This window comes from Crinia signifera, chromosome 2 (genome assembly GCF_055691185.1).
Source record: "Crinia signifera chromosome 2, ASM5569118v1, whole genome shotgun sequence".
In the NCBI taxonomy this organism is placed as follows: Eukaryota; Metazoa; Chordata; class Amphibia; order Anura; family Myobatrachidae; genus Crinia; species Crinia signifera.
This window is the reverse complement of record NC_139218.1, coordinates 1,061,488-1,088,335: the sequence shown is the minus strand read 5'-3', so window position 1 is coordinate 1,088,335 and position 26,848 is coordinate 1,061,488. Positions and strand designations below refer to the sequence as shown.

The 26,848-nt window shown below is 50.5% G+C and overlaps 1 protein-coding gene across 1 annotated transcript in view; it reads right to left on the bottom strand.

Annotated features, from left to right (window-relative positions):
• Positions 1–3,850: 3,850 nt before the first annotated feature.
• The window catches only part of NDUFV3 (NADH:ubiquinone oxidoreductase subunit V3), a 29,192-nt gene continuing 6,194 nt past the window's right edge, over positions 3,851–26,848 (bottom strand). The window contains exons 2-6 of the mRNA XM_083172572.1: positions 19,443–19,512; positions 19,237–19,294; positions 17,144–17,195; positions 9,070–10,215; positions 3,851–4,070 (exon numbers count right to left, since the gene is read on the bottom strand). Coding sequence (XP_083028698.1) covers positions 3,895–4,070; positions 9,070–10,215; positions 17,144–17,195; positions 19,237–19,294; positions 19,443–19,512 — 1,502 coding nt within the window. The 3' untranslated portion in view covers positions 3,851–3,894. The remainder of the gene's footprint in view (positions 4,071–9,069; positions 10,216–17,143; positions 17,196–19,236; positions 19,295–19,442; positions 19,513–26,848) is intronic.

Genomic DNA, 26,848 nt, shown 5'->3' with positions numbered 1-26,848 from the left:
TAATAAATATGATAAAAGAAAAAACTATAACATAATACAATAATCGAAACCAAAATTGTCAAAATAAGGATACTAAGTATAGAGATTTTAAAACGAAAAATTCCACCAAAAAATAACAAAAAACTCTAATTAATGTCATGAGGGACCACTTAATAACAGAACCACACCATGTCCCACCCACCACCAACCATGAGGACATCATCCTTCACCCCATCACCATATAATATTGCTATCCACTATCCTCTGTCAAATCACGACGCACTAATATCAACCCAACAGCCCAAGGATCACATCACGTTCAATATTATTCTCGTTGATGTACGCATTGTAATAACTTATCACCCACCATGCTATTTCAGGTATTATCCACACAGCCTGAACACGGTTGTCTTCAGTGAAATTTCCTCACCGCCCAGATAACTGGGATGCACTTTGATGTCACTCATGTAACGTCACCGTCACTATATATTGTGTGTACTCACCTTCACCTGCTTGCATGCTTCATTAGTATCACCCCTGATTTATCTCACTTTCCCTTTCCCCTTTTCCAATTCCCTATACTAAGAATTTTACAAATAACCCCCAATATTGCCGCAATCAGACAAAATCGTTGCCGCCATCAGTATGATACCTACCAATAAACATAATGTAAATCTTTGGCAAATAGCCTCTCATTCCCTAATTAACATCGTTCCAGCCACCATTAATCCTTTTCAGGTCAGGGTAATACTATATATTTCCCAGGCACGCAGCCAATACCTATCAAAGGATTGTAGACCTCAGGATCAATCTGCGGTTACACAAAGTATCAAAAATATACTTATATCAACACCGCTACAATGATAAAACATAAGATGAAGAAAGAATGATACACCAACCACTTTTGAGTTAAGAAAATGTACATTAAATGTGTCAATGAATAATCAGACCCAAAAGCCGAGTACAGCAAAACGTCTGCTCTCACACACATCCGATTGGCCAAACGGTCTGTCAATCAAAAACAAGGGAGAATAAAGTCAGGGCATCTGCCCTTTTCCAAAATGGCACTGCAGGAAGAAGCCCTATAGGCGAAACACGTGTCCAGCTCCGCGAGCCAGTTCCCCTCCAGCCTCACCTCTCTGGCATCCATTGGCAGCATAACGGGTTCCAGCCGCCGCTTCACATACTCCGGGCCAGCTAATCTGCATCCGGGTAACAGGTATCAGCGGGTCCGGCTCTCCGTCTCCCCGACTCCACGCATTCCCCCAGCCACCGGCAGTACTGGAATACAGCACCCGCCAATCCGGCGCTCTACCTCTCCGGCTCACACAGCACCCCCTGACGCGCTGAAGTCCGCCGTCAGCCGCTAACCCAGGCAGCGGCAGCAGGTACCTGGGCGCATCTCCCACTGCAATGTGCAATTGGGAAGAGCTCCCATTCTGTTAACTTTGCCCAATACCCTTAAGTGTGCTATACTGTCAGCTCTGCACACCATCCACCCTGGGTCTTTCACGGGACATTTAGGTACTGAGTGTCAACACACACTGTGTCAACCAATACAACACAGTGTCCATTTCACCAGCAGCTAATGAGCAGATCCTTTACCCACGCGAACAAGTAACTTTGTATCAATCATGCTTTAAACATGTATCATTCTGCCACTCTGTTGTAGATTCTATCCCAAGCAAGTGAGTCAGCCTGAGAAGCTGAATATATCAACTCAATAATAATATCCTTAACATCCGGAGTAATAGAACCAAGTACTCTCTGTCAACATCATCCACACAGGTGGATTTAACTTTGTCAACCATTGCAGCTTGTGCAGACTCCACTACTCCAGGCTCATAACCTGACAAGCACCAATTATCTGTTCAATCAATTGTGCAACAGTGTGTATATACTGGCATATTTAGTCTTAAGTTTGCCACAACTTTTAAAGGTTTTCCACCTTTAGTTTTCCACAATTCTCTAAGATATATATGTGCGAGAGTATTTTTTGTGACCTTGCTTGGTTTGTCTATTTTATGCATAACCTACCATGCCATATGACAGCTGAAAGCCTCTAAACGTATTTAACGTATTTAACGCATAATTTATATATAGTTATATACCTTGGCTCTCCTATTCATAGTTCGCCTTAATACCGAAACACTGACATTTATATATATATTTTACTTGTGACTTCGAGTATTTCTGCTTATTTAGTCTGCCTCTCTCAAACCCATTGGTCGAGCCGGCTGCGCCATCTCTATCTGCAGTCCAACAGCCTCAATAGATTGAAGTACACCGAATTAACCCAGATATATTGCCACCATACCCCGCTGGATTGCCCAAACCCTCTCCGAACTTAGAAGCCAAGCAGTGGAGGGCCAGGACAGTACCTAGGTGGGAGACCCCTGGGGAAGACCAGTTGTGGCAATATAAATACAAGAAAGGTGAATCGCTACTTCAATCCAACTGCTGTATATATGACTGCCAGATTGAGTTTCTTTTTGGAGACCATTTATGTCCGAGGCCTTTTTGTATGGTAACCATTGTGGCATACCTACTGTGCAATACCAGCACAAAATTGTTGTCATTTCCTAAGGGGAACTGAATCATTTTTCTGCCTATGATCACTGGTAATCGTACCTTTGAGAATACAGTGCATAAATGATAAACTAACGTGTGATATAATAATTTTTAGCCCTTAAACAATTATAGTTTAATGATCACACTACATACCAAACAAATCCTAAATAATTAATTTTTCTTAATGTGCCATCTATTTTAATAAAAGTCTCTAATAAAAGCTATGTTTTAAAATAATCACTTAATCTAGTCAAATTTAAAAAGGAGTGCGCCCAAAAAGCGTTTTTTTCTGTCTGTCAGCTCTTTCCTGACCAAAACCCCAGTGTATTAGTATTTTAGGGATAGTAAATGTCAAAAATAAGTGTATTTCTGGATACAAATACACCTATTTTTTTTACAAATTTCCTTTAGTAAATTTCCCCCATAATGTGGTATTGTGCGTTGGAGGGCTGCTGCCCCATGTAAATTGTACTTCTACTTACATCTGACTGCTGTAACATCCTCTGTATGATGATCCCCTAGCAATAGGAGAGGGTCCATTTAAAGACTTTTCCTCAAGACGAAGGCTTCATTTTGCAACCAACAGGATTACTGCACTAATCCCGTTCTCCTCCTGTACTGGGTAATAGATCCAGCGTCACCAATCTCTGCTATCTGCCAGCTACCATTGCAGAGGCCTGGTCCGTGGTCAACAACCAGTGGGGAAGTAGCTGACGCCAGTCAGGGCATGTCAGCAGCGTGTTGACACATCGACCTTAGCAGGTAGTACTCAGGTGCCAGCGTATGGACCTGAGGAGGTAACCGTGGTTCCAGACGCCACATGGGAGGAGTCTGGTGATATCCCCGCCCACTGCTTAGTGGGTGGAGTCTGTAACAGACGATTACTGATGGTAACAGGGAATGCCCTATTTGCCAGGTCCTATGAGACCAGAATCCACTATCTGTTGACCCGAAGCTTAGGGCAGGCATTGGGTCACAGTACTCAAAAAACTAAAAAAGATTAAATGGGAGGGCGATTATTGCTTCACGTTATACCATCATTACACATTCTGATGGACTCAAAGGGGGAATTTTATTAAGCTCAGCCGTAAACGTCCGATCTCTGTACGAACGGCCCAACAATATGAATGGAGGATATGGCAAATTTACAATCCTGCAATTTATCATTTTCATGAAAACTTTCTTGTCAATCTGACTACAAGCAAAATCCAGCAGACCGCACAGACAGCGCCCCCTGCAGGCCATTACACTAACAAGAATGAAGGCGTCACCATGTGTGAAGTCAGATGCAAATCACACGTATGTACATACAGCATTTATTGAAAACAGACATTTGAGGGTATATTAGTGGCGGGGTGAAGGACGTCCTGATGACGGCTGCGGGAGGCGAAATTGTGCCATCTCTACATCATAATCCACAAAGGTGAAGGGCGTGTAAGAGAAATGCTGCTCATTCTGGTACTTGGAATTATCAAAGGGCTCTTCCGGGATCGGAGTAGCAGGGGGCGCTATAGGTGGCACTGGAAGAGAAAATAAGATTATTAACCTTTATTTATATGGCGCCACAAGAGATCTGCAGCGCCCTATTACACAGTATATAACCCGGACAGTGACTTACAGCTGTATACAATAGAGGACAAGTACAGGGCACATAACCATAGCTGCATCAGCAGAGGACACTGACATAAGTATCAGGGGGCAGAGAACAAGGGATCTGCAGCGCCCTATTACAGAGTATATAACCCGGACAGTGACTTACAGCTGTATACAATAGAGGACAAGTACAGGGCACATAACCATAGCTGCATCAGCAGATGGCACTGACATAAGTATCAGGGGGCAGAGAACAAGGGATACGCAGCACCCTATTACACAGTATATAACCCAGGAGACAGTGACTTACAGCTATATACAATAGAGGACAAGTACAGGGCACATAACCATAGCTGCATCAGCAGGCGGCACTGACATAAGTATCAGGGGGCAGAGTACAAGGGGTCCGCAGCGCCCTATTACACAGTATATAACCCAGGAGACAGTGACTGACAGCTGTATACAATAGAGGACAAGTACAGGGCACATAACCATAGCTGCATCAGCAGGCGGCACTGACATAAGTATCAGGGGGCAGAGTACAAGGGGTCCGCAGCGCCCTATTACAGAGTATATAACCCAGGGGACAGTGACTGACAGCTGTATACAATAGAGGACAAGTACAGGGCACATAACCATAGCTGCATCAGCAGGCGGCACTGACATAAGTATCAGGGGGCAGAGTACAAGGGGTCCGCAGCGCCCTATTACAGAGTATATAACCCAGGAGACAGTGACTGACAGCTGAATACAATAAAGGGCAAGTACAGGGCACATAACCATAGCTGCATCAGCAGAGGACACTGACATAAGTATCAGGGGGCAGAGAACAAGGGATCCGCAGCGCCCTATTACACAGTATATAACCCAGGAGACAGTGACTGACAGCTGTATACAATAGAGGACAGGTACAGAGTACATAACCACAGCTACATCAACAGAGGACACTGACATAAGTATCAGGGGGCAGAGAACAAGGGATCCGCAGCGCCCTATTACAGAGTATATAACCCAGGAGACAGTGACTGACAGCTGAATACAATAGAGGACAAGTACAGGACACATAACCATAGCTGTATCAGCAGGTGGCACTGACATAAGTATCAGGGGGCAGAGAACAAGGGATCCGCAGCGCCCTATTACACAGTATATAACCCAGGAGACAGTGACTGACAGCTGTATACAATAGAGGACAGGTACAGAGTACATAACCACAGCTACATCAACAGAGGACACTGACATAAGTATCAGGGGGCAGAGAACAAGGGATCCGCAGCGCCCTATTACAGAGTATATAACCCAGGAGACAGTGACTGACAGCTGAATACAATAGAGGACAAGTACAGGGTACATAACCATAGCTGCATCAGCAGGCAGCACTGACATAAGTATCAGGGGGCAGAGAACAAGGGATCCGCAGCGCCCTATTACACAGTATATAACCCAGGACACAGTGACTTACAGCTGTATACAATAGAGGACAAGTACAGGGCACATAACCATAGCTGCATCAGCAGAGGGCACTGACATAAGTATCAGGGGGCAGAGAACAAGGGATCCGCAGCGCCCTATTACACAGTATATAACCCAGGAGACAGTGACTTACAGCTATATACAATAGAGGACAAGTACAGGGCACATAACCATAGCTGCATCAGCAGGCGGCACTGACATAAGTATCAGGGGGCAGAGTACAAGGGGTCCGCAGCGCCCTATTACAGAGTATATAACCCAGGGGACAGTGACTGACAGCTGTATACAATAGAGGACAAGTACAGGGCACATAACCATAGCTGCATCAGCAGGCGGCACTGACATAAGTATCAGGGGGCAGAGTACAAGGGGTCCGCAGCGCCCTATTACAGAGTATATAACCCAGGAGACAGTGACTGACAGCTGAATACAATAGAGGACAAGTACAGGGCACATAACCATAGCTGCATCAGCAGAGGACACTGACATAAGTATCAGGGGGCAGAGAACAAGGGATCCGCAGCGCCCTATTACACAGTATATAACCCAGGAGACAGTGACTGACAGCTGTATACAATAGAGGACAAGTACAGGGCACATAACCATAGCTGCATCAGCAGGCAGCACTGACATAAGTATCAGGGGGCAGAGTACAAGGGGTCCGCAGCGCCCTATTACAGAGTATATAACCCAGGGGACAGTGACTGACAGCTGTATACAATAGAGGACAAGTACAGGGCACATAACCATAGCTGCATCAGCAGGCGGCACTGACATAAGTATCAGGGGGCAGAGTACAAGGGGTCCGCAGCACCCTATTACAGAGTATATAACCCAGGAGACAGTGACTGACAGCTGAATACAATAGAGGACAAGTACAGGGCACATAACCATAGCTGCATCAGCAGAGGACACTGACATAAGTATCAGGGGGCAGAGAACAAGGGATTCGCAGCGCCCTATTACACAGTATATAACCCAGGAGACAGTGACTGACAGCTGAATACAATGGAGGACAAGTACAGGGCACATAACCATAGCTGCATCAGCAGAGGGCACTGACATAAGTATCAGGGGGCAGAGAACAAGGGATATGCAGCGCCCTATTGCAGAGTACATAACCCAGGAGACAGTGACTGACAGCTGTATACAATAGAGGACAAGTACAGGGCACATAACCATAGCTGCATCAGCAGACAGCACTGACATAAGTATTGGGGGTGCAGAAAACAAGGGAAACAAGGGATCCGCAGCGCCCTATTACAGAGCATATAACCCAGGAGACAGTGACTTACAGCTGTATACAATAGAGGACAAGTATAGGGTATATAACCACAGCTGCATCAGCAGGCGGCACTGACATAAGTATCAGGGGGCAGAGAACAAGGGGTCCGCAGCGCCCTATTACAGAGTATATAACCCAGGAGACAGTGACTGACAGCTGAATACAATAGAGGACAAGTACAGGGCACATAACCATAGCTGCATCAGCAGACAGCACTGACATAAGTATTGGGGGTGCAGAAAACCGTGGGATTTGGTGCTATCAAAGATGGTTTAATAAAAGAAGGAAAATCACACGAGGGAAGAGGGCTCTGCTTGTGAAGCAGACAAACAGGGGTGACAAAGATGGTTTAGAAATGAGCAAGTAACAGCGGGTTAGGATGAGAATACCCTGGGTTTGGTGAAGAAATGGGTCTACGTTTTGTAGAGAGGCGGAGAGTCTGAGGTAGAGAGTCCCAGAGGTAGGGAGCAGCATGGGAAAAGGTTGGAGTGGGAGGAAGTAATGAGTAGGGAGGAGAGGCAGCGTGAATTAGCAGAGCAAAGAGAACGGAAGATAAATGTAGTAAGGGCAGGGGGCTTATAACCTGACTGACCGTACACATCCGACATGTTCTACACCTCGCCAGGATTGTGGGTTCATTGAGGAGTAATTCGGTTAATCTGGGGACAGAGAGGCCACATCTCCCTTCCTTACTATACAGATCCCTAGTCACAAACATAACTATAAAGATGCAGAATCGATATTGCCTAAAGGTCCTATAGTCTTTAAATACAATGCTGTAAACACACAGGACTTGTGGAGACCTTTTGCTGACACCAACAATTTGAGCAATAAACATCCAAAACAACTGTATCTTTATCCTAAAACCAACAGGAGTGCGCAAAACACAAACCCCTGTCTCTAACTATGCCCACTGTGCGCTACCATGCAGGGGCTAATCCATCATGAGGGAACAGTGGGAACAGCGGACAACAACCAGTTGTGTCCACAGCTGGTCTACCATCATGCAGCAGGAGCGCTTCCAGGTGCCGCATGAAGGAACCTGGTGGTGGCAGTGTGCAGTGGGTACACATTGTATCAGGAGGTTACAGACAAGTAGAGGAAATCCCCTAATGACCCAGGTCAGTCTGTGATCACTTGGTGTGGTGCATCCGGTCACACTCGCCCTTAACATCAATTCTACACCCTACACAAAAAGGATGGAAGTGTGGGTTTGTGGCCAATTCTGTGATCTTCGGTCTGAGACAGAACAGCTGTGTCCCATATTCTCTGTACAGGCAGAATCCATGCCCATAGTGTTATTCAGGGATCACTGTTACTCTGAGGCCTATGTACCAGACAGACCGGACTGTCACCTTCTCCTGCATTACTGTAATCTCCGCGATCAAGAGATGACGCATTGCAGAACTGTAAGCGTCCAATGCAGCAGGTGTCTTTATAAAATAGTGATCTTCTGCGTTGCATGTGCAGCGTCCATGGACCCCACCTCGTATCACTAGAATGACTATTGGTTTGGCCTAAGCTAAGGTTTACACCACCTGGTCGGCTCCATTTAGCTTGCCCACCATATATAAGTACACACACAGCTACCGTTCCCAACTCCTGTACAATAGATCCCCAGCTCACCTATACATGTCTATGATCTTCTCTCCATTTCTCCTAACCTAAATTACACAAGTAACATGTGATAGAAACATACAGCTTACACGGCCAGGCGGTGGACGGAGCACACACTGGGGGGGGGGTTTGAATGAAACCTATACGAGTAATGTGCAGAGTGACAGCGGCAGGTGTAAGAGGCGGGCCTAGTGAGACGCAGGAAGAAGGAACTAATTAGTACAGCAATCTGTGCTCTGGGGTAAAGGGTCAGATAATGAACCGGATTCAGATTCGGAAGTAAAGCATAAAAACCACTGGGCACTAAATATGTTGAATATTTGTGGGCTACATACAAAAGCAACCAGTATTTACTCTACACAGAAATAATATACGTTTGCTCCCCGTGCATGGCAGCATCGTGTGTTTTAGACAAAGTAACTTTTTTTTTTTTTTGCTTAACTTCCAAAACTGGAATCAGGTCCAATGTATATAGAGATGGTGGACTGAATATATATGGGGAAAGTAGGGAGCAGAGAGGAAACGACAGTCCTACACAAAGCTCTGCTCACATGAAACTGCTGGCTCCTGGTCTCTCCCTTCTGTAGGCTCCTCACGTATTCCAGAAGGAAGACGTTGGGTTGCATCTGACTTTATATCATCAGTGGGTGAAGGTCCCTCTGGGAGATTCTCATTATCTCCTGACCTCTCCCTCTCTCCTCCACCAAGACTCTGGCCAACTTCTACAGTCAGCTTCTCCTCTGTGGCTACAGATGGGGCAGCATCCACCAAGTCTTCACTTCTATCAGTTCCGGAAACTGCTGGCTCCTGGTCTCTCCCTTCTGTAGGCTCCTCACGTATTCCAGAAGGAAGACGTTGGGTTGCATCTGACTGTATATCATCAGTGGGTGAAGGTCCCTCTGGGAGATTCTCATTATCTCCTGACCTCTCCCTCTCTCCTCCACCAAGACTCTGGGCACCTACTACAGTCAGCTTCTCCTCTGTGGCTACAGATGGGGCAGAGTCCACCAAGTCTTCACTTCTATCAGTTCCGGAAACTGCTGGCTCCTGGTCTCTCCCTTCTGTAGGCTCCTCACGTATTCCAGAAGGAAGACTTTGGGTTGCATCTGACTTTATATCATCAGTGGGTGAAGGTCCCTCTGGGAGATTCTCATTATCTCCTGACCTCTCCCTCTCTCCTCCACCAAGACTCTGGGCACCTACTACAGTCAGCTTCTCCTCTGTGGCTACAGATGGGGCAGCGTCCACCAAGTCTTCACTTCTATCACTTGCAGAGCGCTGTTGGTTCTGCACCATCATTTCTTGGTGTTTTTGTGTTGTTGGCCTTTCTCCATGTGTGTGACTTTGATAAGGGTGGAATGTCTGAAATGATTTTCCATCGCCATCTCTAATTTTCTCGTGCGGAGGAGTATGGTCTTCCTCCTCTTCACTCTCAGAGTCTGAGCTGGAACTTGAGGAATCTTCTTCCAAAGGAAGCACTTTGTCTACACTTTGAATGTCCTGCTGTGCATCACCCTCGGGCTGTCCGCTCACACTTCCCTCATCATCAGGTGGAGGAGCACTGAGAGATTTCAATGTTTCAGGACCAGAGCCAGGTTGATTTATATTCTCACCTGTTGTGGAGTCCTGAAAATTAGACAATTTCACTGGGAAAGACACCAACGTCTTACCGATTCCTGCCTGAGATGATCCCTCACCTAGGAGAAAGAGACAGCCACTGTCACACCATACCTACGGGATAGTAGGATGGAGAGCAGAGAAGAAATGAAAGCGCTCGCTCAGATCAGAGCCTCTGAGAAGAGAGGTCATATATTGCAGAGGAAAGAACAGATCCATGGGGGGGGGGGGGGGGGGGGGCGGCACTACACAGATGCCGGGCAGTGGTGAAAGTGTGAGCAGGAGCAGAAAGAAGACAAGTGAAACTGTATTAGGTAGCAGATGACATGTTCATTATAGAGGCAAAGATGGCGAGATTACAGAAGCAGACATTGTACATTTACAAGAAGAAACCATTCCGATAATTATATAGTTTAACAAATATACTAGAGCAGAAGGAAACATTTAAGTTTGGGGAATCTGTCCAGGATGCCGGCACTATAGGGAGCGAGGGGAATCCGTCCAGGGTGTCGGCACTATAGGGAGCGAGGGGAATCCGTCCAGAGTGCCGCCACTATAGGGAGCGAGGGAAATCCCATCCAGAGTGCCGCCACTATAGGGAGCGAGGGGAATCCGTCCAGTGTGTCGGCACTATAGGGAGCGAGGGGAATCCGTCCAGAGTGCCGCCACTATAGGGAGCGAGGGAAATCCCATCCAGAGTGCCGCCACTATAGGGAGCGAGGGGAATCCGTCCAGGGTGCCGGCACTATAGGGAGCGAGTGGAATACGTCTAGGGTGCCGGCACTATACGGAGCGAGGGGAATCCGTCCAGGGTGCCACCACTATAGGGAGCGAGGGGAATCCGTCCAGGGTGCCACCACTATAGGGAGCGAGGGGAATCCGTCCAGGGTGCCACCACTATAGGGAGCGAGGGGAATCCGTCCAGGGTGCCACCACTATAGGGAGCGAGTGGAATACGTCCAGGGTGCCGGCACTATACGGAGCGAGGGGAATCCGTCCAGGGTGCTGCCACTATAGGGAGCGAGGGGTATCCGTCCAGGGTGCCGCTACTATAGGGAGCGAGGGGTATCCGTCCAGAGTGCCGCCACTATAGGGAGCGAGGGGAATCCGTCCAGTGTGCCAGTACTATAGGGAGCGAGGGGAATCAGTCCAAGGTGCCTCCACTATAGGGAGCGAGGGGAATCTGTCTAGGGTGCCAGTACTATAGGGAGCGAGGGGATTCCATCCAGTGTGCCAGCACTATAGGGAGCGAGGGGAATCCGTCCAAGGTGCCGCCACTATAGGGAGCGAGGGGAATCCGTCCAGAGTGCCGCCACTATAGGGAGCGAGGGGAATCCGTCCAGAGTGCCGCCACTATAGGGAGCGAGGGGAATCTGTCTAGGGTGCCGGCACTATACGGAGCGAGGGGAATCCATCCAGAGTGCCGCCACTATAGGGAGCGAGGGGATTCCATCCAGTGTGCCAGCACTATAGGGAGCGAGGGGAATCCGTCCAAGGTGCCGCCACTATAGGGAGCGAGGGGAATCCGTCCAGAGCGCCGCCACTATAGGGAGCGAGGGGAATCCGTCCAGAGTGCCGCCACTATAGGGAGCGAGGGGAATCTGTCTAGGGTGCCAGTACTATAGGGAGCGAGGGGAATCTGTCTAGGGTGCCAGTACTATAGGGAGCGAGGGGATTCCATCCAGTGTGCCAGCGCTATATGGAGCGAGGGGAATCCGTCCAAGGTGCCGCCACTATAGGGAGCGAGGGGAATCCGTCCAGGGTGCCGGCACTATAGGGAGCGAGGGGAATCCGTCCAGAGTGCCGCCACTATAGGGAGCGAGGGGAATCCGTCCAGTGTGCCAGTACTATAGGGAGCGAGAGGAATCCGTCCAGGATGCCGGCACTATAGGGAGCGAGGGGAATCCGTCCAGGATGCCGGCACTATAGGGAGCGAGGGGAATCCGTCCAGTGTGTCGGCACTATAGGGAGCGAGGGGAATCCGTCCAAGGTGCCTGCACTATAGGGAGCAAGGGGCAGCAGGGCCAGCGTGCCAGCACTATAGGGAGCAAGAGGAATCCATCCAGTGTGCCGGCACTATAGGGAGCGAGGGGAATCCGTCCAGTGTGCCGGCACTATAGGGAGCGAGGGGAATCCATCCAGGGTGTTGCCACTATTGGGTGCGAGGGGAATCCGTCCAGTGTGCCAGTACTATAGGGAGCGAGGGGAATCCGTCCAGGGTGCCGGCACTATAGGGAGCGAGTGGAATCCGTCCAGTGTGCCAGCACTATACGGAGCGAGGGGAATCCGTCCAGTGTGCCAGTACTATAGGGAGCGAGGGGAATCCGTCCAGGGTGCCGGCACTATAGGGAGCGAGGGGAATCCGTCCAGGGTGCCAGTACTATAGGGAGCGAGGGAAATCCCATCCAGAGTGCCGCCACTATAGGGAGCGAGTGGAATCCGTCCAGGGTGCTGCCACTATAGGGAGCGAGGGGTATCCGTCCAGAGTGCCGCCACTATAGGGAGCGAGGGGAATCCGTCCAGTGTGCCAGTACTATAGGGAGCGACGGGAATCTGTCCAGAGTGCCAGTACTATAGGGAGCGAGGGAAATCCCATCCAGAGTGCCGCCACTATAGGGAGCTAGGGGTATCCGTCCAGGGTGCCGCCACTATAGGGAGCGAGGGGAATCCGTCCAGTGTGCCAGTACTATAGGGAGCGAGGGGAATCAGTCCAAGGTGCCTCCACTATAGGGAGCGAGGGGAATCTGTCTAGGGTGCCAGTACTATAGGGAGCGAGGGGATTCCATCCAAGGTGCCGCCACTATAGGGAGCGAGGGGAATCCGTCCAAGGTGCCGCCACTATAGGGAGCGAGGGGAATCCGTCCAGAGTGCCGCCACTATAGGGAGCGAGGGGAATCCGTCCAGAGTGCCGCCACTATAGGGAGCGACGGGGAATCTGTCTAGGGTGCCAGTACTATAGGGAGCGAGGGGATTCCATCCAGTGTGCCAGCACTATAGGGAGCGAGGGGAATCCGTCCAAGGTGCCGCCACTATAGGGAGCGAGGGGAATCCGTCCAGAGTGCCGCCACTATAGGGAGCGAGGGGAATCCGTCCAGTGTGCCAGTACTATAGGGAGCGAGAGGAATCCGTCCAGGGTGCCGTCACTATAGGGAGCGAGGGGAATCCATCCAGTGTGCCGCCACTATAGGGAGCGAGGAGAATCCGTCCAGTGTGCCAGTACTATAGGGAGCGAGAGGAATCCGTCCAGGGTGCCACCACTATAGGGAGCGAGGGGAATCCGTCCAGTGTGTCGGCACTATAGGGAGCGAGGGGAATCCGTCCAGTGTGTCGGCACTATAGGGAGCGAGGGGAATCCGTCCAAGGTGCCTGCACTATAGGAGCGAGGGGAATCCGTCCAAAGTGCCTGCACTATAGGGAGCAAGGGGCAGCAGGGCCAGCGTGCCAGCACTATAGGGAGCAAGAGGAATCCATCCAGTGTGCCGGCACTATAGGGAGCGAGGGTAATCCGTCCAGGGTGTTGCCACTATAGGGTGCGAGGGGAATCCGTCCAGTGTGCCAGTACTATAGGGAGCGAGGGGAATCCGTCCAGGGTGCCGGCACTATAGGGAGCGAGTGGAATCCGTCCAGTGTGCCGGCACTATAGGGAGCGAGGGAAATCCCATCCAGAGTGCCGCCACTATAGGGAGCGAGTGGAATCCGTCCAGGGTGCTGCCACTAAAGGGAGCGAGGGGTATCCGTCCAGGGTGCCGCCACTATAGGGAGCGAGGGGTATCCGTCCAGAGTGCCGCCACTATAGGGAGCGAGGGGAATCCGTCCAGTGTGCCAGTACTATAGGGAGCGAGGGGAATCAGTCCAAGGTGCCTCCACTATAGGGAGCGAGGGGAATCTGTCTAGGGTGCCAGTACTATAGGGAGCTAGGGGAATCTGTCCAGGGTGCCGGCACTATAGGGAGCGAGGGGAATCCGTCCAGAGTGCCGCCACTATAGGGAGCGAGGGGAATCCGTCCAGAGTGCCGCCACTATAGGGAGCGAGGGGAATCCGTCCAGGGTGCTGCCACTATAGGGAGCGAGGGGAATCCGTCCAGTGTGCCAGTACTATAGGGAGCGACGGGAATCTGTCCAGAGTGCCAGTACTATAGGGAGCGAGGGAAATCCCATCCAGAGTGCCGCCACTATAGGGAGCTAGGGGTATCCGTCCAGGGTGCCAGCACTATAGGGAGCGAGGGGAATCCGTCCAGAGTGCCGCCACTATAGGGAGCGAGGGGAATCCGTCCAGAGTGCCGCCACTATAGGGAGCGAGGGGAATCCGTCCAGAGTGCCGCCACTATAGGGAGCGAGAAGAATCTGTCTAGGGTGCCAGTACTATAGGGAGCGAGGGGAATCCGTCCAGAGTGCCGCCACTATAGGGAGCGAGGGGTATCCGTCCAAGGTGCCTGCACTATAGGGAGCGAGGGGAATCTGTCCAGGGTGCCGCCACTATAGGGAGCGAGGGGAATCCGTCCAGGGTGCCAGTACTATAGGGAGCGAGGGGAATCCGTCCAGGGAGCCAGCGCTATATGGAGCGAGGGGAATCCGTCCAAGGTGCCGGCACTAAAGGGAGCGAGGGGAATCCGTCCAGAGTGCCACTATAGGGAGCGAGGGGAATCCGTCCAGGATGCCGGCACTATAGGGAGCGAGGGGAATCCGTCCAGTGTGTCGGCACTATAGGGAGCGAGGGGAATCCGTCCAAGGTGCCTGCACTATAGGGAGCAAGGGGCAGCAGGGCCAGCGTGCCAGCACTATAGGGAGCGAGTGGAATCCGTCCAGGGTGCCGGCACTATACGGAGCGAGGGGAATCAGTCCAAGGTGCCGCCACTATAGGGAGCGAGGGGAATCCGTCCAGGATGCCGCCACTATAGGGAGCGAGGGGAATCTGTCCAGGGTGCCGGCACTATAGGGAGCGAGGGGAATCTGTCCAGAGTGCCACCACTATAGGGAGCGAGGGGAATCCGTCCAGAGTGCCGCCACTATAGGGAGCGAGGGAAATCCGTCCAGAGTGCCGCCACTATAGGGAGCGAGGGGAATCCGTCCAGAGTGCCAGTACTATAGGGAGCGAGGGGAATCCGTCCAGAGTGCCAGTACTATAGGGAGCGAGAGGAATCCGTCCAGGGTGCCGGCACTATAGGGAGCGAGGGGAATCCGTCCAGTGTGTCGGCACTATAGGGAGCGAGGGGAATCCGTCTAGTGTGTCGGCACTATAGGGAGCGAGGGGAATCCGTCCAAGGTGCCTGCACTATAGGGAGCGAGGGGAATCCGTCCAAGGTGCCACCACTATAGGGAGCGAGGGGAATCCGTCCAGGGTGCCACCACTATAGGGAGCGAGGGGAATCCATCCAGAGTGCCGGCACTATACGGAGCGAGGGGAATCCGTCCAGAGTGCCGCCACTATAGGGAGCGAGGGGAATCCGTCCAGGGTGCCGGCATTATAGAGAGCAAGGGGCAGCAGAGCCAGGTTGCTGGCACAGTAGGGAATGAGGGGCAGTAGGACCAGTGTGCCAGCAGTGTAGGGAGGGGCAGTAGGACCAGTATGCCAGCACAGTAGGGAGGGGCAGCAGAGCTAGGGTGCCGGCACTGTAGGAAGGGGCAGCAGGGCCAGTGTGCCAGCAATGTAGGGAGTGAGGGGCAGCAGGGCCAGGGTGCCGGCACAGTAGGGTGGGGCAGTAGAGCCAGGGCGCCGGCACTATAGGGAGCGAGGGGAATCCGTCCAAGGTGCCAGCACTATAGGGAGCGAGGGGCAGCAGGGCCAGGTTGCCGGCACTATAGGGAGTGAGGGGAATCCGTCCAGGCTGCCAGCATTATAGGGAGCAAGGGGCAGCAGAGCCAGGTTGCTGGCACAGTAGGGAATGAGGGGCAGTAGGACCAGTGTGCCAGCACAGTAGGGAGGGGCAGGAGAGCTATGGCGCCGGCACTGTAGGAAGGGGCAGCAGGGCCAGTGTGCCAGCAATGTAGGGAGTGAGGGGCAGCAGGGCCAGGGTGCCGGCACAGTAGGGTGGGGCAGTAGAGCCAGGGCGCCGGCACTGTAGGAAGGGGCAGCAGGGCCAGTGTGCCAGCAATGTAGGGAGTGAGGGGCAGCAGGGCCAGGGTGCCGGCACAGTAGGGTGGGGCAGTAGAGCCAGGGCGCCGGCACTGTAGGGAGGGGCAGTAGAGCCAGGGCGCCGGCACAGTAGGGAGGGGCAGTAGAGCCAGGACGCCGGCACTGTAGGGAGGGTCAGTAGAGCCAGGGCGCCGGCACTGTAGGAAGGGGCAGTAGAGCCAGGGCGCCAGCACTGTAGGGAGGGGCAGTAGAGCCAGGGCGCCGGCACTGTAGGGAGGGGCAGTAGAGCCAGGGCGCCGGCACTGTAGGGAGGGGCAGTAGAGCCAGGGCGCCGGCACTGTAGGGAGGGGCAGTAGAGCCAGGGCGCCGGCACTGTAGGAAGGGGCAGTAGAGCCAGGGCGCCGGCACTGTAGGGAGGGGCAGTAGAGCCAGGGCGCCGGCACTGTAGGGAGGGGCAGTAGAGCCAGGGCGCCGGCACTGTAGGAAGGGGCAGTAGAGCCAGGGCGCCGGCACTGTAGGGAGGGGCAGTAGAGCCAGGGTGCCGGCACTGTAGGGAGGGGCAGTAGAGCCAGGGTGCCGGCACTGTAGGGAGGGGCAGTAGAGCCAGGGCGCCGGCACTGTAGGGAAGGGCAGTAGAGTCAGGGCGCCGGCACTGTAGAGAGGGGCAGTAGAGCCAGGGTACCGGCACTGTAGGGAGGGGCAGTAGAGCCAGGGTGCCGGCACTGTAGGGAGGGGCAGTAGAGCCAGGGTGCCGGCACAGTAGGGAGGGGCAGTAGAGCCAGGGCGCCGGCACTGTAGGGAGGGGCAGTAGAGCCAGGGTGCCGGCACAGTAGGGAGCCTTTAGCAATATTAATTCTTCATCTTTGAGAGAGAACGTTCTATCCCAGCTGTCTGGGCCTAAGCATAGAGAAAGTGGGACTCACAGACTGCGCTTACCTCCATTATTGGCCCGGACGGAGGTCACACTGATCCTCGGCAGAAGGAAAGCCTGCAGGACAGAGAGATCATCAGCTACATGCCCTACTTATAGGGATCTCAGCAATAGCATCAATGTCACATAGGCCAGGTGTCAGCATAGTCATTAGCCCCTAGTATCCGATATGACAATCCAGGACCTGTCACATACAGATAGTACATACACTATATGGGCACCTCACCATTACACCGGCAGGGACTGTATACAGATACATAGAAGACGTTTGTGCCGGGGGCTCCCAATCTCCAGTTCATCCTGAGGGGGCTGGGGCCAGGGCACGTTCTTCCCCACCACATGTCCGTATAGTCCTGGGGCACAGTCATGTTGGAATAGAAGGGTCTTCCCCAAATTGTGGCCACAAAGTTGGAATCCTGGCATTGTCCAACATGCCCTGGTCTGCTGGAGCATTAAGATTACCATTCACTGGAGACAGGGGGCCAAGCCCAAACCCGGACACAATGCCAGAGGAATATCAGAACTCCTCACCTATGGCATCAGCAGAGCGTTGGCCACTTTTATGCACCATGGGGGTTATTCTGGTTGATTCGTTCAGATGAAAATTTGCATCCTTGCAAATCAACCAGAACCTGCGCTGCGAATGGTGGTACGCCGGCCCAACATTCGCACAGCGCGTACATTCGCATGGCATGTAATTGGATGATTTACACATACATCCATACCAGTGACACACAGAGTAACTGCAGCATAAACTTGGTCAATGGGTAACATGGGGGGGGGGGGGGATTAGCACACATCCAGGACTTATTTAAATGTAGAACAATCTTTATTCATGCAATTCTACATTTCGGTTTGCATACAAGGAATTTGTGCCTGTGTTTGTCCCTCTGTATCTTACTCTGTTGGAGACCTGACAGGCTCAGCACTGCCTTTGATTATAAACCCTCCCATGACAAGGCTGCCACTGCTGCTGCTATACTTCATGGGCCTGAGAAGCATATGATGAGCTCCACCAAGCAGAGCTCAGCACAAGCCTCTCAGCCTCTGATCTCTTGTGCAAAGTCTCATGGGATTTAGCCAACTCCCAGTAATGCATTGCACACTGCAGTCAGTGTGCCTTGGCTCCATTAATCATGGTCACTAAATGCTTCCACTTTCTAATAATATCACTTACAGCTAACCATGGAATATGTAGTTGGGATAAAGTGTCACGGACTGCCTTATTGCAAAGGTGGCAACCTATCACAGTACACTACCCCAGCCCGCTCCTCCCCCTATACCCCAGCCCAGGCAGCCAGTTCAGTTAGCAATCCCAAGGCAGGAGCAAGAGGAAGGAAGACCAGGAAACACACAAATTAGAGGACAATGAAACCAGAGAGACAAGAGACAGAAACTAAGAGACAATGGACAGAGACAAAAACAGGTGCGTCAGGTTGAGGAGAGAGATTTAGCAGGTAAGAACATAAATCTCCTTTGCTTCATTGAAGACTCCGGGCTGACGCTGGGACGTCCTAAAGCAATTCCCCTAACAACCATTTTCCCGAAGGCTGATTCCTTCAGAAGCAAAAGTATCAAACTCATAAAAGCAAAGAAATGTGCCCTGCAGAGCTGTTCCGCAGTGGCACTACAATGGGCCGTCCAAGAAACACTAACCAATCTGGTGGAATGTGCTAGCAACACAGTCGTGACCTAAAGATCACAAGCAACATAATTATTGTGAATGGTCAAATGGAACTATCGGGCCAGAGAAACCTCTGGGTTTACACTAATAGAGAAAAGAAAAACAAACAGTGTTCTAGCTCAGCCATGAAAAGTCCCCGAAGTCAATGGCCCAAAAGGTGGAAATTGAAGAGTCCAAAGACCCATGGGACCACCAGAGAAATAAACGATGGCCGTACAGTATGTGGAGGACTCCCTGCAAAAAGGTACAAACGCCAGGCAAGAATGTCAGCTTACGTGGAGAGAGGATACCTGTATCTTCAGAGAGGAAAGCCTGCATCTAGCTCTGCCTGCAGAAAAGAAAGGGTCGGGAGAGCTTAAACACCTTAATGGTATAGCCCCAAGCCGAACACCAAAAAAATTAAGCCTGCCAAACCCGGTAATAAGATTTGGCAGAGTATGGTTTACTGGCATCTAACATAGAGCGAGTGACCCTGGACAAAAAACCTTTCGCCCTCAACAGGGATATCTCAAGGACAACCTTGTCAAGCATTCAGAAGAGGTCTGGGTGTAGAAGATCTGGGCGCAGAAGAAGATGGATCCGAGCATCTATGAAGAGGACGAGAAGGTCTGCATACTCACCTCGTCTCGGCCAATCCAAAGCTACCAGAAACACTGGTTCTACCTTGCTGCTTCAACTTGTTGAGTCCTCCTGGAATCAGCAAATCCATTGGGAAAACAGACATGAGGTAGAATGGCCAATGCGCTGACAGGGCGTCCATCCAAAGAGCTTCTGGATCTTTGGATTTCCATTAAACGCTGGAAGCCTGTAATTGTGGTGAGGGTAATCAGGACTATGTCTGCCGTGCCTCAGCAATGTAATCAGCTGAAACACACTTGAATGCAGAGCCCATTCTCTGGAATTAATTGACTGGGGACTGAGGTAGTCCACTTCCTATTTCTGAACCCCTGGTATGACAGAGCAGAAATATTGCATTCCGCCCACCTGACAATGTGCTCCACTTCCTACATGTGCCATTTACAGGTGGAGCTCCTTTCATTCTTTCCACCAGCTCGCCATGGCGAAGGTTTTGGCAAACCACTTTTCTTCTGCGATCCCGTGAGCCAAGGTGCGTGGATGCACAGCATACAATATCAATGCACTACAAATCGCCACCACTGGGTGGCTAATGCTAGTGACAGTGACAACCCAGGCAGGGAAGAGGAACTGCATGGGTTTTCAAAGATGGCGGGAGCTAGAATGAACAATACAACCATAGCACCTTTTGCCAAAAAATAAGACTCACCAGCGTCTGAGATATAGCGAGAGTCCCATTCTCTATTTTTGGTACAGTAGGCAGCTTTTTCACAAAGGAGGTTGTCATAAATGCAAAGGAAGGGCCAATGCAACATTTAGTCAGCGTGGCTGGGGGAAAATGCTACGGTAGTGCTGTGCTGCCCATTATACTGTAGCAGAGGTTACAGTACGGCGCTGCCCATTATACTGTAGCAGAGGCTACAGTACGGCGCTGCCCATTATACTGTAGCAGAGGCTACAGTACGGCGCTGCCCATTATACTGTAGCAGAGGCTACAGTACGGCGCTGCCCATTATACTGTAGCAGAGGCTACAGTACGGCGCTGCCCATTATACTGTAGCAGAGGTTACAGTACGGCGCTGCCCATTATACTGTAGCAGAGGCTACAGTACGGCGCTGCCCATTATACTGTAGCAGAGGCTACAGTACGGCGCTGCCCATTATACTGTAGCAGAGGCTACAGTACGGCGCTGCCCATTATACTGTAGCAGAGGCTACAGTACGGCGCTGCCCATTATACTGTAGCAGAGGTTACAGTACGGCGCTGCCCATTATACTGTAGCAGAGGTTACAGTACGGCGCTGCACATTATACTGTAGTAGAGGTTACAGTACGGTGCTGCACATTATACTGTAGTAGAGGTTACAGTATTGTGCTGTACATTATACTGTAGTAGAGGTTACAGTGTTGTGCTGTACATTATACTGTAGTAGAGGTTACAGTACTGTGCTGCACATTATACTGTAGTAGAGGTTACAGTACGGTGCTGCACATTATACTGTAGTAGAGGTTACAGTATTGTGCTGTACATTATACTGTAGTAGAGGTTACAGTATTGTGCTGTACATTATACTGTAGTAGAGGTTACAGTGTTGTGCTGTACATTATACTGTAGTAGAGGTTACAGTATTGTGCTGTACATTATACTGTAGTAGAGGCTACAGTGTTGTGCTGTACATTATACTGTAGTAGAGGTTACAGTACGGCGCTGCACATTATACTGCGGCAGAGGTTACAGTACGGCGCTGCACATTATACTGCGGCAGAGGTTACAGTACGGCGCTGCCCATTATACTGTAGCAGAGGTTACAGTACGGCGCTGCCCATTATATTGTAGCAGAGGCTACAGTACGGCGCTGCCCATTATATTGTAGCAGAGGCTACAGTACGGCGCTGCCCATTATACTGTAGCAGAGGTTACAGTACGGCGCTGCCCATTATACTGTAGCAGAGGCTACAGTACGGCGCTGCCCATTATACTGTAGCAGAGGTTACAGTACGGCGCTGCACATTATACTGTAGTAGAGGTTACAGTATTGTGCTGTACATCATACTGTAGTAGAAGTTACAGTGTTGTGCTGTACATTATACTGTAGTAGAAGTTAGAGTGTTGTGCTGTACATTATACTGCAGCAGAGGTTACAGTACGGTGCTGCACATTATACTGCGGCAGAGGTTACAGTATGGCGCTGCACATTGTACTGTAGTAGAGGTTACAATACGGTGCTGCACATTGTACTGTAGTAGAGGTTACAATACGGTGCTGCACATTATACTGTAGAAGTTACAGTGTTGTGCTGTACATTATACTGTAGTAGAAGTTACAGTGTTGTGCTGTACATTATACTGCAGCAGAGGTTACAATACGGTGCTGCACATTATACTGTAGTAGAAGTTACAGTGTTGTGCTGTACATTATACTGTAGTAGAAGTTACAGTGTTGTGCTGTACATTATACTGCAGCAGAGGTTACAGTACGGTGCTGCACATTATACTGCGGCAGAGGTTACAGTACGGCGCTGCACATTGTACTGTGGCAGAGGTTACAGTACGGCGCTGCACATTGTACTGTGGCAGAGGTTACAGTACGGTGCTGCACATTATACTGTAGCAGAGGTCACAGTACGGTGCTGCACATTATACTGTAGTAGAGGTTACAGTACGGTGCTGCACATTATACTGTAGTAGAGGTTACAGTACGGTGCTGCACATTATACTGTAGTAGAGGTTACAGTATTGTGCTGTACATAATACTGTAGTAGAGGCTACAGTGTTGTGCTGTACATTATACTGTAGTAGAGGTTACAATACGGTGCTGTACATTATACTGTAGTAGAAGTTACAGTGTTGTGCTGTACATTATACTGCAGCAGAGGTTACAGTACGGTGCTGCACATTATACTGTAGTAGAGGTTACAGTACGGTGCTGCACATTATACTGTAGCAGAGGTTACAGTACGGTGCTGCACATTATACTGTAGCAGAGGTCACAGTACGGTGCTGCACATTATACTGTAGTAGAGGTTACAGTACGGTGCTGCACATTATACTGTAGTAGAGGTTACAGTATTGTGCTGTACATTATACTGTAGTAGAGGCTACAGTGTTGTGCTGTACATTATACTGTAGTAGAAGTTACAGTGTTGTGCTGTACATTATACTGTAGTAGAGGTTACAGTACGGTGCTGCACATTATACTGTAGTAGAGGTTACAGTACGGTGCTGCACATTATACTATAGTAAAGGTTACAGTACGGTGCTGCACATTATACTGTAGTAGAGGTTACAGTACGGCACTGCACATTATACTGCAGCAGAGGTTACAGTATGGTGCTGCACATTATACTGTAGCAGGTTACAGTACGGTGCTGCACATAATACTGTAGTAGAGGTTACAGTACGGTGCTGCACATTATACTGTAGTAGAGGTTACAGAACGGTGCTGCACATTATACTGTAGTAGAGGCTACAGTGTTGTGCTGTACATTATACTGTAGTAGAGGCTACAGTGTTGTGCTGTACATTATACTGTAGTAGAGGTTACAGTACGGTGCTGCACATTATACTGTAGTAGAGGCTACAGTGTTGTGCTGTACATTATACTGTAGTAGAGGCTACAGTGTTGTGCTGTACATTATACTGTAGTAGAGGTTACAGTACGGTGCTGCACATTATACTGTAGTAGAGGTTACAGTACGGTGCTGCACATTATACTGTAGTAGAGGCTACAGTGTTGTGCTGTACATTATACTGTAGTAGAGGCTACAGTGTTTTGCTGTACATTATACTGTAGTAGAGGATACAGTACTGTGCTGTACATTAAACTGTAGTAGAGGTCACAGTACGGTGCTGCACATTATACTGTAGTAGAGGTTACAGTACGGCACTGCACATTATACTGCAGCAGAGGTTACAGTACAGCGCTGCACATTATACTGCAGCAGAGGTCACAGTACGGTGCTGCACATTATACTGTAGTAGAGGTTACAGTACGGCACTGCACATTATACTGCAGCAGAGGTTACAGTACGGTGCTGCACATTATACTGCAGCAGAGGTCACAGTACGGTGCTGCACATTATACTGTAGTAGAGGTTACAGTACGGCACTGCACATTATACTGCAGCAGAGGTTACAGTACAGCGCTGCACATTATACTGTAGCAGAGGTTACAGTACGGTGCTGCACATTATACTGTAGTAGAGGTTACAGCAGGGGTGTCCAAACTTTTTGCAAAGAGGGCCAGATCTGTTGAGGTGAAAATTTGTGGGGGCCGACATTAGGAAAGTAGAGCTGCGAAGCCACTTTAGTGGTGATTCTAATTCCTCTTCACTGTATGTCCCCAAGGCTGACCCCAATTTACTGTATGTCCCCCACTCTGCCCCCATTCACTGTATTTCCCCCAGCCTAACCCTCCTTCACTGTCTGTCCCCCCTGCCTGACCCTCCTTCACTGTATGTCGTCCTCTCTGCTCCCATTCAGTGTATTTCCCCCAGCCTGCTCCCTGATTCTCTGCCCCCATTCGGTGTATTTCCCCAGCCTACTCCCCCTTCTCTGCATGTCCCCCACTCTGCCCCCATTCAGTGTATTTCCCCCAGCCTGCTCCCCCTTCTCTATATGACCCTGTTGTAATGACCAGTGGTGCTGCTGATGGCTGCCTAGTTGCTGTGCAGCTCGGCAGGTAGGTGTTCCCTGTGTGATAACTGTACTGTCCCTGTTTATATTGTTACCTACCTGGCTGCAGCAATGTCCAGTGGCGCCGCTGATGGCTGCCTAGGTGCTGTGCAGCTCGGCGGGTATGTGTTCCCTGTGTGATAACTGTACTGTCCCTGTTTATATTGTTACCTACCCGGCTGCTGCAATTACCAGTGGTGCCGCTGATGGCTGCCTAGGTGCTGTGCAGCTCGGGGGTATGTGTTCCCTGTGTGATAACTATACTGTTCCTGCTTATATTGTTACCTACCTGGCTGCTGCAATGACCAGTGGTGCCGCTGATGGCTGCCTAGTTGCTGTGCAGCTCGGCAGGTAGGTGTTCCCTGTGGGATAACTGTACTGTCCGTGTTCATATTGTTACCTACCTGGCTGCTGCAATTACCAGTGGTGCCACGGATGGCTGCCTAGGTGCTGTGCAGCTCGGTGGGTATGTGTTCCCTGTGTGATAACTGTACTGTCCCTGCTTATATTGTTACCTACCTGGCTGCTGCAATGACCAGTGGTGCTGCTGATGGCTGCCTAGGCGCTGTGCAGCTCGGGGGTATGTGTTCTTTGTGTGATAACTGTACTGTCCCTGCTTATATTGTTACCTACCTGGCTGCTGCAATGACCAGTGGTGCCGCTGATGGCTGCCTAGGTGCTGTGCAGCTCGGCGGGTATGTGTTCCCTGTGTGATAACTGTACTGTCCCTGCTTATATTGTTACCTACCTGGCTGCTGCAATGACCAGTGGCGCCGCTGATGGCTGCCTAGGTGCTGTGCAGCTCGGCAGGTATGTGTTCCCTGTGTGATAACTGTACTGTCCCTGCTTATATTGTTACCTACTTGGCTGCTGCAATGACCAGTAGTGCCGCTGATGGCTGCCTAGGTGCTGTGCAGCTCGGGGGTATGTGTTCCCTGTGTGATAACTGTACTGTCCCTGCTTATATTGTCACCTACCTGGCTGCTGCAATGACCAGTGGTGCCGCTGATGGCTGCCTAGGCGCTGTGCAGCTTAACAGGTATTTGTTCTCTGCATCTACAATCCCCAGGGCACATCAAGTGTATACCTGTATGTGTTATGTATATCTGTACTGTCACTCTTTAACTGTTACCTAAACGGCTGTTGCACAGCAATCCAAATCAAATTCCTAGTATACGCAAGTATACCTGGCCAATAAAGCGGATTCTGATATGTCCCCCACTCTACCCCCATTCAGTTTATTTCCCCCAGCCTGCTCCACCCTTCTCAGTATGTCCCCAGTCTATTTCCCCCAGCTTCCTCCTTCACACTATATTCCCCTGCCTGACCCTTCTTCTCTGTATGGCCCAGTCTGTAAGTCAGAGGATGGAGAGGCCAAGCAGGCACCACAAGGAGAAGAGACAGACCCTGAGCTCCCTGCTCCCGCCGTCACCCTCCTCTGCAGAGTCTGCTCTGCATGCTGCTGCCATCCCCCTCCTCCCTCCCGGCATACTGCGGTCACTGATCATGGCAGGCCACAGGAGGAGAGATTGCAGACCGAGGATGGAGTGGAGCCCGGGTGCGGGACGCGGGTTGGAAAACTCACTTACTAGAAGATGCTGAACAGTGGCTGCCGACACCCTCTCACCACTACACAGTAATGTGCACTTGCCAGAGGCCCCATCTCTGTAGTCCCGTGCTGTGCGTCCTGCATCTAATGCTCCACTAGGAGGCTGCGGGCCACTTAAAATGACACCACGGGACACAATTGGCCCGCGGGCTGGACTTTGGACATGCCTGGGTTACAGTACTTTGCTGCACACCATACTGTAGCGGAGGCTACAGTACAGTGCTGCACACCATACTGTAGCGGAGGCTACAGTACAGTGCTGCACACCATACTGTAGCGGAGGCTACAGTACAGTGCTGCACACCATACTGTAGCGGAGGCTACAGTACAGTGCTGCACACCATACTGTAGCAGAGGCTACAGTACTGTGCTGTACATCATACTGTAGCAGAGGTTACAGTACTGTGCTGTACATCATACTGTAGCAGAGGTTACAGTACTGTGCAGCACACCATACTGTAGCAGAGGTTACAGTACTGTGCAGCACACCATACTGTAGCAGAGGTTACAGTACTGTGCAGCACACTATACTGTAGCAGAGGTTACAGTACTGTGCAGCACACTATACTGTAGCAGAGGTTACAGTACTGTGCAGCACACTATACTGTAGCAGAGGCTACAGTACTGGCTGTACATCATACTGTAGCAGAGGTTACAGTACGGTGCTGTACATTATACTGTAGTATTGGTTACATTACTGTGCTGTACATTATCCTGTAGTAGACGTTACAGTACTGTGCTGTACACTATACTGTAGTAGAGGTTACAGTACTGTGCTGTACATTATACTGTAGTAGAGGATACAGTACTGTGCTGTACATTATACTGTAGTAGAGGTTACAGTTTTGTGCTGTACATTATACTGTAGTAGAGGTTACAGTACTGTGCTGTACATTATACTGTAGTAGAGGATACAGTACTGTGCTGTACATTATACTGTAGTAGAGGTTACAGTACTGTGCTGTACATTATACTGTAGTAGAGGATACAGTACTGTGCTGTACATTATACTGTAGTAGAGGTTACAGTACTGTGCTGTACATTGTACTGTAGTAGAGGTTACAGTACTGTGCTGTACATTATACTGTAGTAGAGGTTACAGTACTGTGCTGTACATTATCCTGTAGTAGACGTTACAGTACTGTGCTGTACACTATACTGTAGTAA